Here is a 16940-nt window from a genome sequence, read left to right as displayed (position 1 = left end):
AAGTCATGCAATTTTAAATGGAATCGATGTGTAATATAAAGTAAATAATAATAATAACTTCTATCTAAATCTAAATGAGTGTGGTTTTAATTAGTGTTGTAAGAAAACTCGATATGAACGCCATCATGTAACCATGGTAACGTAAGATATTGCAACTGCGTGCAAGATAAATGATGACCAGGAATAAATACCATTAAAAAGTAAATTCTGTCATTCGCTCTTTTAAAAATAAAACGTTGAAACTAGACTAAAATGGCTTATTTAAAAATCCCCATAACTACACCTCCCCAAATGCATTGCGAAATGTCCACCAATAGGAATCGGAGTGGGTTGGAGTTTTTACAGGCGAGTTATTCACTTCCTCGTTAATCATGGCGGATGAGAATGAGACAGCACCGAAGCAGGAGAAAGAACTGGAGCTAGAGGAGGACCATGGACATTGCAGCGATTGCGAAAATGAAGAGCATCATTTCGATGATGGGTGAGGATACAAACTTGTCTGTGGTGTGGTTAGAAATAGTAAAAGCACCCATAATCCGCACCCTTTAAGCCAAGGGCCCCTGCATGGCTAGGTCAAAGGAGCCGAGAATTATAGGAATTCGCCCACCAGTTCATCCGGATTGGCCCGTTTCGTTTATGGACAGCTGCTTCTAAATGGTTATTGGATAAGCGGAATTTATTCAAATAGACAGGGCGGGGCTTACGGCTAGGCGATGTTCAAGCTAACGTGGTTTACTGTCACGGAAACCTAACTGGTGTTAATTTTCAATATTTTGTGCTCCTGAGGTAACCAGTAATATGTAATATACATCGCTGCATGTGCAGTTAATCTTTAGATCTTTATAGGATACTAGCTAGCAAGTAAAACTAGCTCTCTCGTGCCTGATTTTACTGCTATGTTCCAAATGCACAGCTTTAAACTCGTGCTCCCTCGTGCACTTGAAGTCTCCCTTATAGGCTTGCATTGTCTTTACGTCGCTACAGCGTAGATTCGGTGCAGACTACTTAGACATTAGAATAGCGTTTGAGACATGGCCACGCTTCCTTTCACTTCCCTGTCAAGCTAACTAGTCTAACAAGCCTATTTCCTTTTATAAATAAATAAATACATACACAAAATTTGCTTATAGAGTAAACATAGGATGAATAAAATATACGTGTTTACAAGATAAATGTTACATATTTTTTTATTGTTATATTTTCAGACATGCTGTGTGTGGCTAGTTTCAAATTAGAGAGCACTCGTTAAAGCTAGCTGCTGCAGCCTTACACACCACCAGCTTTTTATTATATATTACTACTGTATATTATTTCAGTTATTTAGTTATGATTTATGCATGTTAATAAATATAATATTAATTCATTAGTGTGTGGGGGTGGGGGGGACGAATCCGTTGTGAATTATTTGTGAAGCAGTGAGGTTATCAACGATGCATGCTGGCTAATCTGTAAACCGCTAATACGTGGGACATTAGCAACACTGCGTCATGCATTATTGTATTTTCACTTTTAATACCTCAGACTTGATAAATTTACAGACTTCTAAATAGCTGGGAATTATATATGATTTATGGACGTTGCTTAACGAGCTCTCTATCAGATGAGAGTTCAAGAAACTCTTTGTCCTGTAGACTCTGACAGGATTTTATCCACAAACAGTATATTTTCTTTTTCTTTTTTCTTTTCTTTTTTTATAGTTCATGTATTTAAGTGTTTAATAAATATAAGATGTGACTGTTGTGGAACAATTTACGCTAAATAATTGTACTGAGGTTAGGGTTAGGTGATGACCTTTTCCAATCACATCACATTTAAGGTATTAAACATTAGGAGTGGGAATCACCAGTCACATCCCGACACAATATTATCATAATACCTTGGTGCCGATTCGATTAAAACTGCATTAGTTCTATAAATATCAAAATTTTATAAATATTCCAATTCGATTGTTACAATTTTCCCCAATTTTGTTACGATTTTAAATCTTTAAAAAGGTTTAACGAGTTAAGTCTCTAAATGTCTCTAAATGTAGCCTGTTCCTTATAACATCAGTTTTCTTACTTCAAAGGTTAAGGCAGCATTTAAACAATACAAATTAACTTACTCCATACTCCAAAATTCTCAAATCTTTGAACGACATGTTCAAAAAGCACATATGGGTATAATGATCTCCACAACCTTTTAACCATATATCTCATACTTTGGCAGTATTCATTTTTCTTTTCTTTTACGGCTAAATAATACGTGTCTGTATGGAAAGATTATATCGCTTCGCTAAAATTAGATCATTGTTTTGTTTGGTTATCATTTGCCGCTGCATTTACCGGGGCTGTTCAAGTCAAACCAGGACTTTGACTGTGCAGAATAACAGATGACAGTTATGAGAGTAAAAACTTTTTTTATTTGTCTATACAGTATAATCCCCAGCTACACTAATGCCCAGCGTTTCACTAGTGCTTGAAAGTTTTTTCAATATGCCTGAGCCATGATTGGACACACTGCTTCACGTCTGAAACCCTGGCTTCCTAGGAACTCCTTTAATGTCCCAAACGTGTGGAAACAAGGTCAGGGCTGTACAGGGGAAGCAACAGTAACTCCCAGCTGAGGTTCTGTAACGTACAAAAGATCGTCATTCATATATAGAATGAGGCACGGCTGCCTTTAAAACGTTACACCATTTAAATGTTTTACTGCAACTACTGTATTAGAATCGGTTTTGGCAATCAGTTTTACACCTTCATTCAAGAGAAATTTTATCACAAGTTCCAGTTTGATTTAAACACACCTTGGTGAATTCACAGCCAGACATAAAAAGGGATGAGACCTAATATAGTAGTGTAGTTTAGTTTGGTAGCTGTTGAAGTGCATTGTGTGTGTATTTTGTAAACACCAATGTGGTAAGGTTCTCAATAACGGCACATACACTGTGACTAACTATGATACCATAACAAACCATGTTTACTTTATATCATGCATTTTTCCAGTTACTAACGTGCATGTAGTTGATATAACCGCTATCATGCATGTCACAGTAAACACAGAGCACAGTTCACTACATACAGTATAATCCAGTGAGAAGACAGCCATTTGGGATTCTGTCTGAACAAAGCCCTACACACTCGTGCTGTCATGACGGTATAGCAGTGTTCATTCAGCCAGGCAATGGGGGGGCTTGGGTTTGTTTTTTCTGTTCAGCAATGCACAGGGCTAGAATCATGTCGAACACACAGTGCACTTTCTTTCTTTCTTTTTTTTTTGCTGCCTTTGCTCAGGGTCACAGTGCATAGTGTGTCTGTCATCTCGTCATAAGCCCATGCTTTTTATCCTGCATATACTGTACATGGGACATGTTATCTGTTCTGTCCCACGTTATTGTGCTCTCACCTCACTGTCTTACTCTATAGCGAAACAGGATAAACTGCTGCTTCTTAGTAAGTACCGAGTGACTACGGTGTGCCGACGTTAGCCTGCACCCGCTTGCTGTCTCTGTTCTCGTCATTTGGAAGGTTTAAATGTGTCATGATTGTGAGTTTACACTGTTAGTATGGCTAATGATTTTACCTTTTGTCATATTTAAAAGTGAATATAAGAAAAGTTTTTGATTAAAGTATAGACTGAAAACAAATATCTAAGACAACTGCACTTTCTTTTTTTTTTTGATATTGATAAATTATATAACAGCAGCTCTGGTGGTAATGTCATGATTTATATCAGTGTTCTCGTTTTAATACGTTGTTTTTATAGTTACAACTGACTCATGGAGTTGTGCGCATGAAGGTCCATCTAATGAATGGTTTAAAAAGTGATATTATTTAAGAAAGGAAAATGTATTAGAATTGATTCTAATCAAGCGTTATATAAAAGAGACGTGGATTTAACCTTCTTGTAAAATCAGTGCTTTGCAAAAGTTTCCTTTAGTGAAGAGTCTTAAGGATTAAGGACCATGGCAAACTACATTAAAAAAAGTCAAATGTGCAACATGTAATTCAAATGAAAACATTTTGTTTAATTTCAAGTGGAATGAGAGAAAGAATAATTTTGAAAATATTCAACCTTGCGCTAGTGGCGGTAACTCCACCAATAACTGTCTCCTGGACTTTAAGTGAGAATGTTTTACATAACAAAATATTTTTATATTTATTAAGGGGTTTAATAATATGTTTATTCATACTATACTGTTCAGGACAGAAAGTGGGTTCAGTGCTTGTTGTGATTCAAATGAATACAGTCCAGCTTTAGCTAATGCTGTGGGATTCTCTATATTAATTAGAGTTAATTCAGATTAATGTGTCTGGCCGCACATTGCTTAGGTCTGTATCAGGTCTGCATTCTTGTCCAAAATATTTAAATATAATTTTAGCGATATGGAATATTGCTTTAATTCCCCGGTCAGAATTACAGTACTATGCAAGAGTCTTAAGCCAGCTCTCATTTTTTCATGTTTTGCTTTTTAAGAACCAAACTTTTTTTTTTTTATGTAATCTTGAGGAATAGTTATCCAGGCTTCCCGAAGGACCATTTTGGCTCGTATTTTTGCCAAGTTGTTTTTTATTTTTTTGCTCTCATTTTCAGTCTAATTTCAGTGGAGCATTTTCGTTTAAGCCACACAGTGACATATGAATCATAAAAAAAAAAAGAATCTAACTTAAGGCATGAGCCAGTAAGAAACAGGTGCAGATGATCAGGCCGGTGATTAGTATCTGAATGCTGAGAGGATGGAACAGATTTATTATTATATATATTTTTTTAACTTGAACCACTTATTTTTATATTGTGTCTTGAGGCACTTTGTAGACTGTCACAGTAAACCATTTGTTCACATTGATTTTATCTGTTTTATTTCATTTAATAAAGAAATGATGAGTGGCTCAAGTTTTTTGTACAAGACAGTACTGTACATTATTTCTACATTTGACAGATGAAGTGTAAGGACGCTTCCAGTGAAAGTGGAAGGGCAATGTTTAAGGGTTTGTTAGCAACATGCTAGGCAGCTAACTTGGGTGCCAAGAGCGCTATCACCAGTAGCAGATAGTCCAGATAATGTTTAAAAATATCCTTTACATATCATTGATTTAAAAACACCATTGTTTGCACTGTTTGCTTTTTAAATTGCTACCTCAAGTATTTAATTAAGTACAAATTCGTAATAAATAATAAGGACAGGAAAAAACATGGACCAATCGATTCAATATTATCATGACACCTAGGTGCTGATACGCTTTGTATTGTGATTTTGTAAGTACAATGGGACCTTGGATTACGAGCATAATTCATTCCGGAAGCAGGCTTTAAAATTTTTAAAACCAAAGCAAAATCTCCCATAAGAAATAATGAAAACTCAAATTATACATTCCACAGCCCAAAAAATAATCAATACAAAATATAAATTAAAAATAGAACAAATTAACCTGCACTTTACCTTTAAAAAAAAGTTAAACTAAATCTTGACAGATACGTGTTTCTGTTTATGCGCGCAGACGCTGTGTGTGTAAAGCTAAAGTAAGAGGAGAGGAGGAATCAACTCCTCCCCTCTTCTCGTCTTACACGGTAACACTTCCTCCTTTCTTATTTGAGTTTCTCTCTCACACACACATTAAGGGAAAGACTGTTTTATCGGAAAAATTTGCAAGAATTATCGCTAACAACTCGTGAGCGCATACTAATGGAACTACTGCTGTAAAGTAAAAATAAAAAAATAAACCCACAATTCCGCAGAGCAAGAGAGAGAAAACCCTTGGCTCCGTTGTGATCACGTGACGCTCGGCATCAAAAAAAGAAGCGCATGTGTGATACATGATACTCGTAAACCAAGACATGTTCATTTTTTAAGTCAAAATTTATAAAAAAAAATCTTTGCTTGTCTTGCGGAACACTCGTAAACCGCCTTACTCGCAATCCAAAGTTCCTCTGTATCATGATTTTGGGAATATAATTTTTAAAAATTAATTTGTGTATTTTTTTTTTTGGGTTTTATTACAATTCTAAACAAATGTTGCATGTAATTCACTTCTACTGCACAAGATGGCATGCTGCCTGCCAGTGTGTGAATAGTTTAGCACGTACCCCCTGTAGGTTTCAAATAAAGCTGCTTATACCTGTGTTTTCTCTAACTCTTATTTAAAAGCTGAGTCTATACTCATACTATTGTACCGTGACAAAAACCCACAAAAGAATAGTCAGGCATGCGTGTAAAAAAAAAAAAAAAAAAAAAAGTGGTCTAAGATGCAGTAAAGCACAGTTTAGCTAAGTCAGCATAAGGGTTGTGTGCTGTGTGTGTGTTTAGAAAGCAGAGTCTGCTGTAAATATTTAATTAATTAGATCAAATATCAGGTGCTTTTACAGCTATTATGTCTGTTTGCTGACTCGGGGCAAACTTAATCATTTGGGTTTGTTTTGTTATTCGATTGTTGCCTAATTATGTATAATTGACAGAATCAGGCTAAAACAGGCCCCCCAGGAACTCCTTAAATGGCAGAAAAATGGCTTCGAGCCAGGTCAGGACTGTACCGGGGATGTTTCCCAGCCGAGTTCCTGTAACGTGCAAGCGGTGTTTGTGAAATTATTCGCCCCAGTCTAAATAAAGAAATTACTGTAGCGTGCAATTGTAATGTGTTGATTTAAGTGTGTGTGTTTTTTTTTCTTTAATAAAATACTAGATTCTGCATTGAAGAGTCAGTGTTAAATCCCGTACGTTGCTTGTTCTGATTTACAGAGAAAAAGGGGACACGGGGGCCAAAAAGAAGAAAAAGAAACATAAGAAAAAGAAGGACAAATCTGGAGGAAAGGACTCCTCCCAGGACCCGCTGGCCAAAGTGAGAGCCATTTCTTCTGTCTATATCCGCAATTTGTTTCATGTTTTTATTGGGCACGTTCAGTTGTTATATAACTCATTCTGTTTTTTTTTTTCACTCTTCCGCCTCTCCAGGTGAACTCTCTCCCTGCTGATAAGCTTCAGGAGATTCAGAAAGCCATCGAGCTCTTCTCGGTGGGACCAGGACCAGCCAAAACCATGGAAGAGGCCTCGCGCCGTAGCTACCAGTTCTGGGACACTCAGCCTGTCCCTAAACTAGGTACATTCCAGTATATTCCAGTCGACTCTTAAAAAGAAAAAAAAAAATCAACCTAAGCACACTTTGACTAAAGTGTGCTTCAGTTAATATCAGTTGAAAATGGTTACGAATAGTGATCGAGTAGAAGATCATATAAATGGTCATCATTTATCAAGCAGGATACAAATGTATTTTCATAGAAATTTCTCGCACAAGCATTTGCACCAGACAATTTGGTATTCATCAGGTGCAAGTAATCACATACTAATCGAAAACATGGGCTCGTGCAATTATCATGCACCAAACGTCTGGATCATATTCACGGATGTACAGCCTTCTTCAAAACATTTGCGCAATTCAGTTTTACTGCTGCAGTCTCTTAATCTAAAATTATTATTATTATTATTATTATTATTAAAAAAAAAAAGAATTTCAACACAAGTCCTGGTTTGACTCGAACGCCCTACATACTTTAGTATCAAAAGTTTTGAGCTTATAATAGCTCACTGTAGCTTTAACTCACAGTTTGACGTCTCTCTTTCTCTTTTGTGCTCCTGAGTGTGTGTAAATTAGCTCTGACAGACTCTTACCAGATAATGTACTTTATAGTGGTAACACTAGAGGTAATAACTTTTTCTCTTTTTTTTTTCTTTTTTTTTTTTGGTCAGGATACATGACTCCACCCTGTTGATTTTTTTTTCTTCATTTTTTTAACAGCACTCTGCATCATGTTTTGTTCCTTACTTATTGCATCCTTGTGCAGGAGAGATGGTGACAACACACGGCTGCATCGAGCCTGATAAGGACAACATCCGAGAGGAGCCTTACAGCCTTCCTCAGGGCTTCACCTGGGATGCCCTGGACCTCGGCAACCCTGCTGTGGTGAGATTCACACGAACACCTGCAGGGTTATTAATACTCTGAGTTCCTAGGCTTTGGGTATTTGTTTAAACTGAACTCTTTTTTTTGTTTGTTTGTTTGCTTTTTTTTAAAAAAATGTGGTTTCTTTTGGGATCCTCATTTGGAAGACAGGTTTTGTGATTTGTTTATATGATAATCCGTGGCAACTGAATAGTACCCAGTTTCCTGCCGTTATGAATGCGGTTTTGAGGTGCGATTTGATAATGCTTTGTAAGATCTGTTTATGTGTGTTCCGATGTGGTTTGTGGTACTTTTTAGTGTTGTTCTTTTTTTCCATTATTTTTTACTTGCGATATACAGGGTGGTTTAAGATCATTTAGATTTCCAGTACTTACTCACTCACTCATGATCTATACCACTTTATGCTGTATTCAGGGTCGCGCTGGGCCTGGAGCCTATCCTAGTAGACTTAGGACACGAGGCGGGGTACACCCTGGACAGGGTGCCAATTCATCAAAGGGCAAACACACTCATTCACACACTGTGGGCAATTTGGGATCGCCAATTAGCCTAATCTGTAGGTCTTTGGACTGTTGGAAGTAACTGGAGTACTCGGAGAAAACCCACTAAGCACAGGGAGAACATGCAAATTCTCTGCACGAAGAGACGGGAATCAAACCCGAACCCTGGAGGTGCAAGGCGACAGTGATGACCACTACACCACCGTGCCGCCCCACAGTCCAGTATTCTTGAGCCCAAAGTTCGGGTCATTGGCCTAACGTTAACACTCCATTTTCTACCCGGATACGGATCAGTGTACCAAATTAAATATGGTTAAGGGTTAAGGTTAGAACATGGTTTCTTTTACGTTTATGTCTTCCCTGAAGTCTCCGTGTGCGCCCATCACCATCATCAGGCTTATACACTGACCTACACAGTCATAGCTGAGAAAGTAGAATCTTTATTAAGATTTCCTGATTTTCCAAAGTGTCCTGCTTTGCCTTATAATAATCTGTCTAAAAATATGAGTAAGTGAAAGCTTGTCTAGTTGGTCCTTCTCTTCTTGTGTTCAGCTTAAGGAGCTGTACACTCTCCTGAACGAGAACTACGTGGAGGACGATGATAACATGTTCCGCTTTGACTATTCGCCCGAGTTCCTGCTGTGGTATGTCCAACATTTACACCGTTCAAATAACACTGTGAATTGTTTTTTTTACTAGATTTATATTGTAGTATTTTTTAAATTCGTCTTTATTAGTCAATCCAGAGGCCATACTCAAAACATTCCGTATGTTCTTTGCTCAGGCTTAATATCTGGCCACTGTATCTTTCTGTTTATCCTTTCTTTTAAGTGTCTCTCTCTCTCTGTCTCAGGGCGCTACGTCCTCCAGGCTGGTTACCGCAGTGGCACTGTGGCGTCAGAGTGAACTCCAATCAGAAACTCGTAGGCTTTATCAGTGCCATCCCAGCCACCATTCGCATCTACGACATGTAAGCTCACACACTGACCTGCACAGTCATAATGTCTTCTGTTCATTTCTCTTCCTTACAATATGGAAATATTTAGGATACCCTTATTCGGCTTGACTGGGTTCTGAGAACGCTTGTTAATCACAGATTAAATTGCTTAGTATATTTTATGTAGGAAAACCTTAAAATCGAAACGGACTTATTAGAGTATTGTATGGTTATACAGGTAGTCCCTGACTTACGAACTAGGGGGCATGTTTGTAAGTAAGGTTTGTTCTTAAGTGAGACTTGACTGACACGCATATACTGTACAATGTAAAGCATACTAAGCCACCTGGGTAAATCTGTCCCCTTTCCTCACACTGCCATCATGTGGCCAAAAATTGTAAACACTGTTAAATTTGACAAGTAAGGCTCATTTCCATAAGGAAATGAGGTTTACGCACCCTTAAAGAGCAAGGAGAATCCCAGACGCTATTTCGTCTCAGAGCTGTTTTCCACTGTATTAGACTGTGAACTCTGTTTTGTTCAGGATTTTCCGAAATTAGGATTATTTACTATCAGAACGGCTTTACAGGCCAGACACTTCTATCATGCTCCCGGACTGATTTATTAAAACCAGTGAGGCGGATTAATTTCTCCTACACCCTCCTACACCCCCCACACGCGCACACATGCAATACAGCAAACTTTAGACATTTTATACGATCACTTACACACTGAAAATATTGTATATAATTGTATTGGTATTTGGTTTACTGCATTGTCTATTTTTTGTACAATACACGTGAGCTACTTTGTGATCTGTGAACCGACGTCCGTTCGTATCGGAAAACGGAAATTTGTAATTGTGCCCTATCCATGAGAATTATTTTTTTTTTTTAATCTATATATTTAAATTTCTAAGAAAACATAACCTTTTAACCCAAAAACAGATATCCTTTTCTGCTGTTATTGTTCAACACAAGTTCTTGTTTTTCAAGTTGACACTTATAATAATTGTGTTGAAACAACGGCTTGGAAGAAATGTGGTTTGTTACTGCAGTGAAAGCCCTTTTTTTTTTTTTTTTTTCTTCTTCTTAATCATTGGATTTTTCTTGTGCCTGTCTTTTTTTTTTTTTTTTTTGCATTATCTCTAATCCCCCAGTGAAAAGAAGATGGTGGAGATTAATTTCCTATGTGTGCACAAAAAGCTGCGCTCCAAACGCGTGGCTCCGGTGCTGATCCGAGAGATTACCAGGCGGGTCAACCTCCAGGGCATCTTCCAGGCTGTCTACACTGCTGGAGTGGTACTGCCCAAACCTGTGGGGACCTGCAGGTAAACACACACACACACACACACACACACTTTTTAATATATTAGGAGAAATCTGGGGGGGAATAAACAACTAATATGCGTTTTCAGAGAATGAAAATGAATCTACAACTCTGACTGGCCTTTAAACAAATTACTAGCAGGTCATTTTTGTGTTCACTGTCTTGATAAAGATGAATAAATAAATTTATAAACCCCGACCCTGTGAGCCAACAGGAAACGAAAGGGGAATTTTTTATTCAAAGAAACGTTTTCAAGTTAAATCATATGCTTTATAGCTACAGTATTTCTTTCTATGTAAATTCTGTTTGTGCTTTGCAGAAACCACAGTTAAAGCTGTATTTTGTGTGTGTGTGTGTGTGTGTGTGTGGTTAATTTCTGCATATTGATGGTCATCTCTGCTGTTTCTTGGTAGCACCTTGCTTGTTAGATTGTAATACCTTTGTACACTGGTGTGATATTTTGAGCGTGTGTGTTTGTGTAGATACTGGCACCGATCTCTAAACCCACGGAAGCTGATTGAAGTGAAGTTTTCACACCTGAGTCGAAACATGACTATGCAACGCACTATGAAGCTCTACCGGCTTCCAGAGGTTCACACCAATCCCACATCTGCTGTTTTTTTTTTTTACATTATAAATATTAACCTCATAGTTGCTGCATCTCTGTGCAGTTTAATAATCAGTCAGTAAATTTAAACAACTGGACTGGACCTTATAAACCTCTTAATGTGCATGCTAAAAGGTTAAAACATTATTGTAAAGCAAAGTAAATAAACCGATTAAAATTGTATTAGCCCACAATGTTTATTTTTTTTATTTTTTGCATAATATTTCTCAGTAGAATGTTGAAAGTGTTCAGATAGAGCTTTTTAAATAAATCTTAATGTGATTTATCCTTTTTTTTTTTTCTCTCTCTCTCCTTATGTCTAGGCTCCGAAGACCGGAGGCTTGAAGGTGATGACAGTGAAGGACGTCCCTGCTGTGCACCGCCTGCTGCAGGATTATCTCCGTCAGTTCAACCTGGCTCCTGTCATGAGCATGGACGAGGTGCAGCACTGGCTCCTGCCCCAGGAGAACATCATCGACACCTACCTGGTGGAGGTAGGCCGTCTGCACAGGCTTCATTACACGTTAATTGCTTAGATCTCTAAAAAAACTGAAGGATTGATAAATAAACCTCAAAAGACTTTGAAAGACTTTTGAGTTCTTTCTTTAGTGATGAGAAATTTAGATTAATTTTGATTAACTATTCTTAAATAAAGGGTTAAAAACAGAACATTAGGTTACTTTACAGGGTTTCACAAAATTCTAAAATTTGTTAAAGATTTGTTAGCTTGACCACTTAAATAATCTGGTAATTGGATTAATCATAGTCAGCTATGTTTATAGTGCTCAGTTACAGGTTGTCCCTGACTTTATGATACTAAAAGGATACACGTTTCATGGACACCACACAACCGAGGTGTCTTGTGTTGACAGAATTTTATATATTCAATTTTAATATATATTTTACTATAAAATACCGTTCACGTTAGAGGATTTGCCTAAATATATGTTGATGCAATGGTTCTAAATGTGTTTAAAGTTGTCTAGGGTAAGATACGATTATTATTATTATTATTTTTTTTTAACTGTTACTCCAAATTAATGTAGCAACATAGTGTATAAACTCTTAAAATACCAACAAAAACTAAAAGAAACAAAGAACGGCTAAAAGCATTACCACACGTTTTCCATGTCTTTTAGTGTTTTCAATCATCCCTTTCTTTTATCCTGATTGATATATTAATTCAGCATAATTACCGTAACTGATTACCGCTTGGTGCTGATTGCTCCAGAATCCTGAGGGGAAGGTGACAGACTTCTTGAGTTTTTACACCTTGCCATCCACCATCATGAACCACCCAGTGCACCGCAGTCTGAAGGCGGCCTATTCCTTCTACAACGTGCACACCACCACGCCACTGATCGACCTGATGGGAGACGCACTCATCCTCGCCAAATCGGTCAGTAGATACAACTCCAAGTGTGTGATGCTGTTTATTTGTCGGTGTGTGTTTTGCAGTTTCATTCCCTCTTCTCATTCTCTTCATCCTGCCTCTCGATCTGTCTCTCCCATGCAGAAAGGATTTGACGTTTTTAATGCACTGGACCTGATGGAGAACAAGACGTTTCTGGAGAAGTTGAAGTTTGGTATCGGAGATGGGAATCTACAGTATTATCTGTACAATTGGAAATGCCCCAGCATGGGCCCAGAGAAAGTATGTCTTCTTCTTTTTTAATGTTTTATATAAAACTTTTATATTTATGAAGTTCCCAAAAAGTTCTGCTTTATTTGCTAAGAGTTATGCTTTATATATACATATAAAAATACAATATATATACAGGTGGAACTAATATATGAGACAGACTCATTTCATGCAAAGCTAGATAGTTCAAGCCGTGATTTGTCATAATTGAGATGATTATGGCGTACAGCTCATGAAAATCCAAAATCCACAATCATAGAAAATTAGAATATTACATGCAATCTATAAAACAAGGATTGTACTGTACATAACATATCGGACCTCTAAAAAGTATAAATATGCATATGTACTTAGTGCTTGGTTTGGGCCTCTTTTGCAGCAATTACTGCCCAAGTGCGGCATGGCATGGAAGCTATCAGCCTGTGGCACTGCTGAGGTGTTATGGAAGACCAGGTTGCTTTAATAGCGGCCTTCGGCTCTTCTGCATTGCTTGGTCTCATCTCTCTCATCTTTCTCTTGGCAATGCCCCATAGATTCTCTATGGAGTTCAGGTCAGAACTGCGAGTTTGCTGGCCAATCAAGCACAGTCATTGCATTGAAACAGGTTTTGGTGCTTTCGGCATTGTGGGCAGGTGCCAAGTCATGCTGGAAAATGAAGTCAGCATCCCCATAAAGCTTGTCTGCAGGAGGAAGCATGAAGTGCTCTAAAATCTCCTGGTAGACGGCTGCGTTGACCCTGAACTTAAAAAAGCACAGTGGACCAACACCAGCAGATGACATGGCTCCCCAAATTAACACAGACTGTGTTAAGACTTCTCCAACACATCCCAAAGATTCTTAAAGAGGTTAAGGTCTGGACCCTGTGGTGGCCAATCTATGTGGAAAATTGTCACCTTGGAATATGCCTATTCCATCTTAAAATGATGGGAAAATTTTATTAAATTATTAAAATATGATTAGTTAGCCAAACATTTTTTTGACACGAGTACGTTCATGTTAAAGATTTGTCTTTGGACAGATTTCTGGATTTATTCATTTATTTATTTATTTTTCTGTTTAAATTCATGTTTTGACTAAGTACAGTTAAAGTCTTATTATTCCAAGATAGACGGCATGGTGGCTTAGTGGTTAGCACTGTGGCCTCACACCTGTAGGGTTGAGGGTTCGAATTCCACCTTCAAGTGGCATTTTAGGTTTCCTCCAGGTTCTCTAGTTACCTCCCACAGTCCAAAGACATGCAGATTATGATCGTTTGCATTTCCAAAAGTACTCGTAGTGTGTGAGTGACTGTGTGTGTGTATTTTGATGGTGTACCCCAAGTCCTTTGGCATGGGCTTAATCATGCCTCCCACAATGCTGTACAGGATACAAGTAATTAGTGAGGAAGAGAGAGAGAGTAGTCTAAAATAATTTTTTTTGTTGTTGTGTTTTTGCAGGTTGGTTTAGTCCTGCAGTGATCCTATTGCCTCGTCAAAGCCCTTCCTTGCGTCATAGTGAAGCCAAGAACTGACGTCACGCACTGACCACCTGACTAATGCTCCAGAGGGACTTCCAGGTTAAGGAAGATAAAGCCACCACGTTTTTTTTTTTTTTTTTTTTTTTTTTGGACCTGCACTACTACCGCTGCCAGGCTTTTCTTTCTCTCTTTTTTCTGTGTTTCCCCTTTGCTTTTACTCTCTGGTTCTTTTTTTGTTTTTTTCTTCTTTAGTTTCTCCCTCAGCACTTGGATCTGAAGCCACTGTAATTAATTCCGATCGTCCACGATGACAAACCGGTGCGATCATGGATTGTGATGAGTGCAAACAGCAGCTGCTTTTTCACGCCCTCTCCAGCAATGCTCCTCTCTCTGACAGTGAAGAGACTCAGTCTAGACGTTTACTCTCCCCATCCAAATGTTTCTTTTTTTCCCCCAAAAAAACAATAGAGAACAGTAATCTTCTTTGCGTGGTATTTCTAACAAAACAAACAAAAACACTATAAAATGCCTGAAACAAGAGATGAGGTAATAAAACTTCAGAGTGGACATTACAAGGGCTGTTGTCAGTAATTTTCTTCGTTAATCGCCATGGCAGTGTCATTGATTAATTGATGTTGTACTTGGTATAAGGGAGATTTTTTTTTTTTTTTTTTAATCCTTTGCTTTTTTTTTCTTTTTTCTAATTGATAAATCGCTGCTTTCTCACTAACTGACTGCCTGTGATTTCACTGTAATGCCAACAGAGAAGCTCTGTGTAAATACACAAATAACATGTAACAGCAAATTATCAGTAAAATAAACAACAGATAGGAGTCCAGACCATGGCATGGACATGACTAATGATTAATCCTCAGAGGTTGACTGTTGCCTGGCATGAACAATGAGTGTGTTGGAAAGGTGAAGACGCATCAGGGGTTGTGAGCAGGGTTGAAATAAATATTTAAATGCAGAGCTAATTACAATGTGTTTTTTTTTTTTTTTGTTTTGTTTAGTTTTTTTTATATAATTTAATTTTTTTTGTAAGGGGTTGTATGCTTTTTAAGTAAATTGTAATTGCAATCCACAAAGTTTTACTGCTGCAGGAAGACGACTATAGAGCGAGATCAAGAATCTGAAGGGTATTTCAGAGTAACATGTGATTCAGTGTTTTTTATATATATATATATATATATATATATATATATATATATATATATATATATATATATATATATATACAGGAAGTGTTGACTTAAAGCCATAGTGTTGAATTGACACCGTTATAAAGGAACTCCTAGGGCAGTAGTGTACGAGTTTAATTTTTGGATTTCTTTGCCGTTTGGAGGAAACTGATCTACAGCCGACTTAACCCAACTGTATTAGGACAAAAACAAATAAACCGTCTTTTGCTTTTCATGATGGAGCAGGAAAACGTTGTCAACATTGATTTTTTTTGTGCTGAATAAAAGTAGAAGCTGCTGTCAGTGCTGTTTTGGTTTATTGTGGGATCTTTTTCATTTCAGGAAATAATAGATAAACTGCCTGGCCAAAAAAAAAAAGAAGTTTTAATTTAACCAATTTTTATTTAAAAATTATTCCTCATGCTCCCAGACCTAATTTTTCGGAAGTCGTGGAATACAGGATGGGTGGAAATTAACTAGGCAATATTTAATGGCTATAGAACTTGTAATATCACTGGCTACTCCATGGTGCACCACCACATTTTGCTCTCACTGTGCGTGCATGCCCAGACCAGAAATTTATGTAATAAAGTACATGTACAATTTGTTTTAATAAATTTGTATTGCAAATATGGACTTTATTACCAATTTTAATGCCTAGTTACTTTTCACCTACCCTGTACATTATATGCCCATGCCAGCAGGAAAGAGAGGGGGAAAAAAAACATAGATGTGGTCATTCAGGGCATGAGTTACGTCACATAACGTTGCTGAGCCTAGACCTGAACGACTGAACCAATCCCAGATCATGACACTGCCTCCAGATGCTGGAACAGTGACCACTATGCATGATGAGTGGATCGCTTCATGCCCTTTCCTTCTTACCCTGATGCCACAATCACTCTGGAATAGGGGCAATCTGAGCTCATCAGAACACATGATCGTTTTCCATTGCTTTAAAGTGTAATCATTATGCTCTCTAGCAAACTGAAGGGTTTTTTTTGTCTCACAAGTGGTTTTCCTATGGAAACAGCTGTTTAGTCCCCTTTCTGTGTGTTCGCATCACACAGTGTGTGTGAAAATGCTATTTCTTTCATTAAACATAACGTTGATGTCTACTGTGAATTCTTCTTCAATTCCAGTCATTTTAAATTTCTCTTTTTTCATTGCTTGACCCAGGCCAATATCCCCCCCCCCCCCCTCCCCCTTTGGCCAGGCAGTGTACATTATAAAAGCTCTTAGAATTAATTAGCTACATTTTATTAGAGTACTGTATGAGTGAAGTATTTCTTCATGAATTTTTTGTTGTAAAATCTGCGTTAAAATGTTTGAAAATATTATTCTTCCATGAAAATTC

The 16940-nt window shown here is 37.6% G+C and overlaps 1 protein-coding gene across 1 annotated transcript; it reads left to right on the top strand.

The window, feature by feature from the left end:
- The first annotated feature begins 343 nt into the window (after nt 1–343).
- nmt1a (N-myristoyltransferase 1a) lies at nt 344–15886 on the top strand. Its single transcript, XM_053514614.1, has 12 exons — nt 344–481; nt 6713–6812; nt 6926–7070; nt 7813–7931; nt 8984–9075; nt 9285–9401; nt 10528–10698; nt 11180–11288; nt 11628–11798; nt 12536–12703; nt 12821–12958; nt 14383–15886. The coding sequence occupies exons 1-12, from the start codon at nt 372–374 to the stop codon at nt 14401–14403; spliced, it is 1461 nt and encodes a 486-aa protein (XP_053370589.1). The 5' UTR covers nt 344–371; the 3' UTR covers nt 14404–15886.
- Nucleotides 15887–16940: the final 1054 nt, after the last annotated feature.

This window comes from Clarias gariepinus, chromosome 16, assembly GCF_024256425.1.
Source record: "Clarias gariepinus isolate MV-2021 ecotype Netherlands chromosome 16, CGAR_prim_01v2, whole genome shotgun sequence".
NCBI lineage: Eukaryota > Metazoa > Chordata > Actinopteri > Siluriformes > Clariidae > Clarias > Clarias gariepinus.
Note: the sequence above shows the minus strand (reverse complement) of the source record. Positions and strands in the feature narration are given on the sequence as shown.

Excerpts from the sequence above, each read along its gene's own strand:
- nmt1a (XM_053514614.1), top strand. The coding sequence starts at position 372 with ATGGCGGATGAGAATGAGACAGCACCGAAGCAGGAGAAAGAACTGGAG. Across the intron at positions 10,699-11,179 it reads AAACCTGTGGGGACCTGCAG|ATACTGGCACCGATCTCTAA; the intron begins GTAAACACACAC and ends GTGTTTGTGTAG. Across the intron at positions 11,289-11,627 it reads AGCTCTACCGGCTTCCAGAG|GCTCCGAAGACCGGAGGCTT; the intron begins GTTCACACCAAT and ends CCTTATGTCTAG.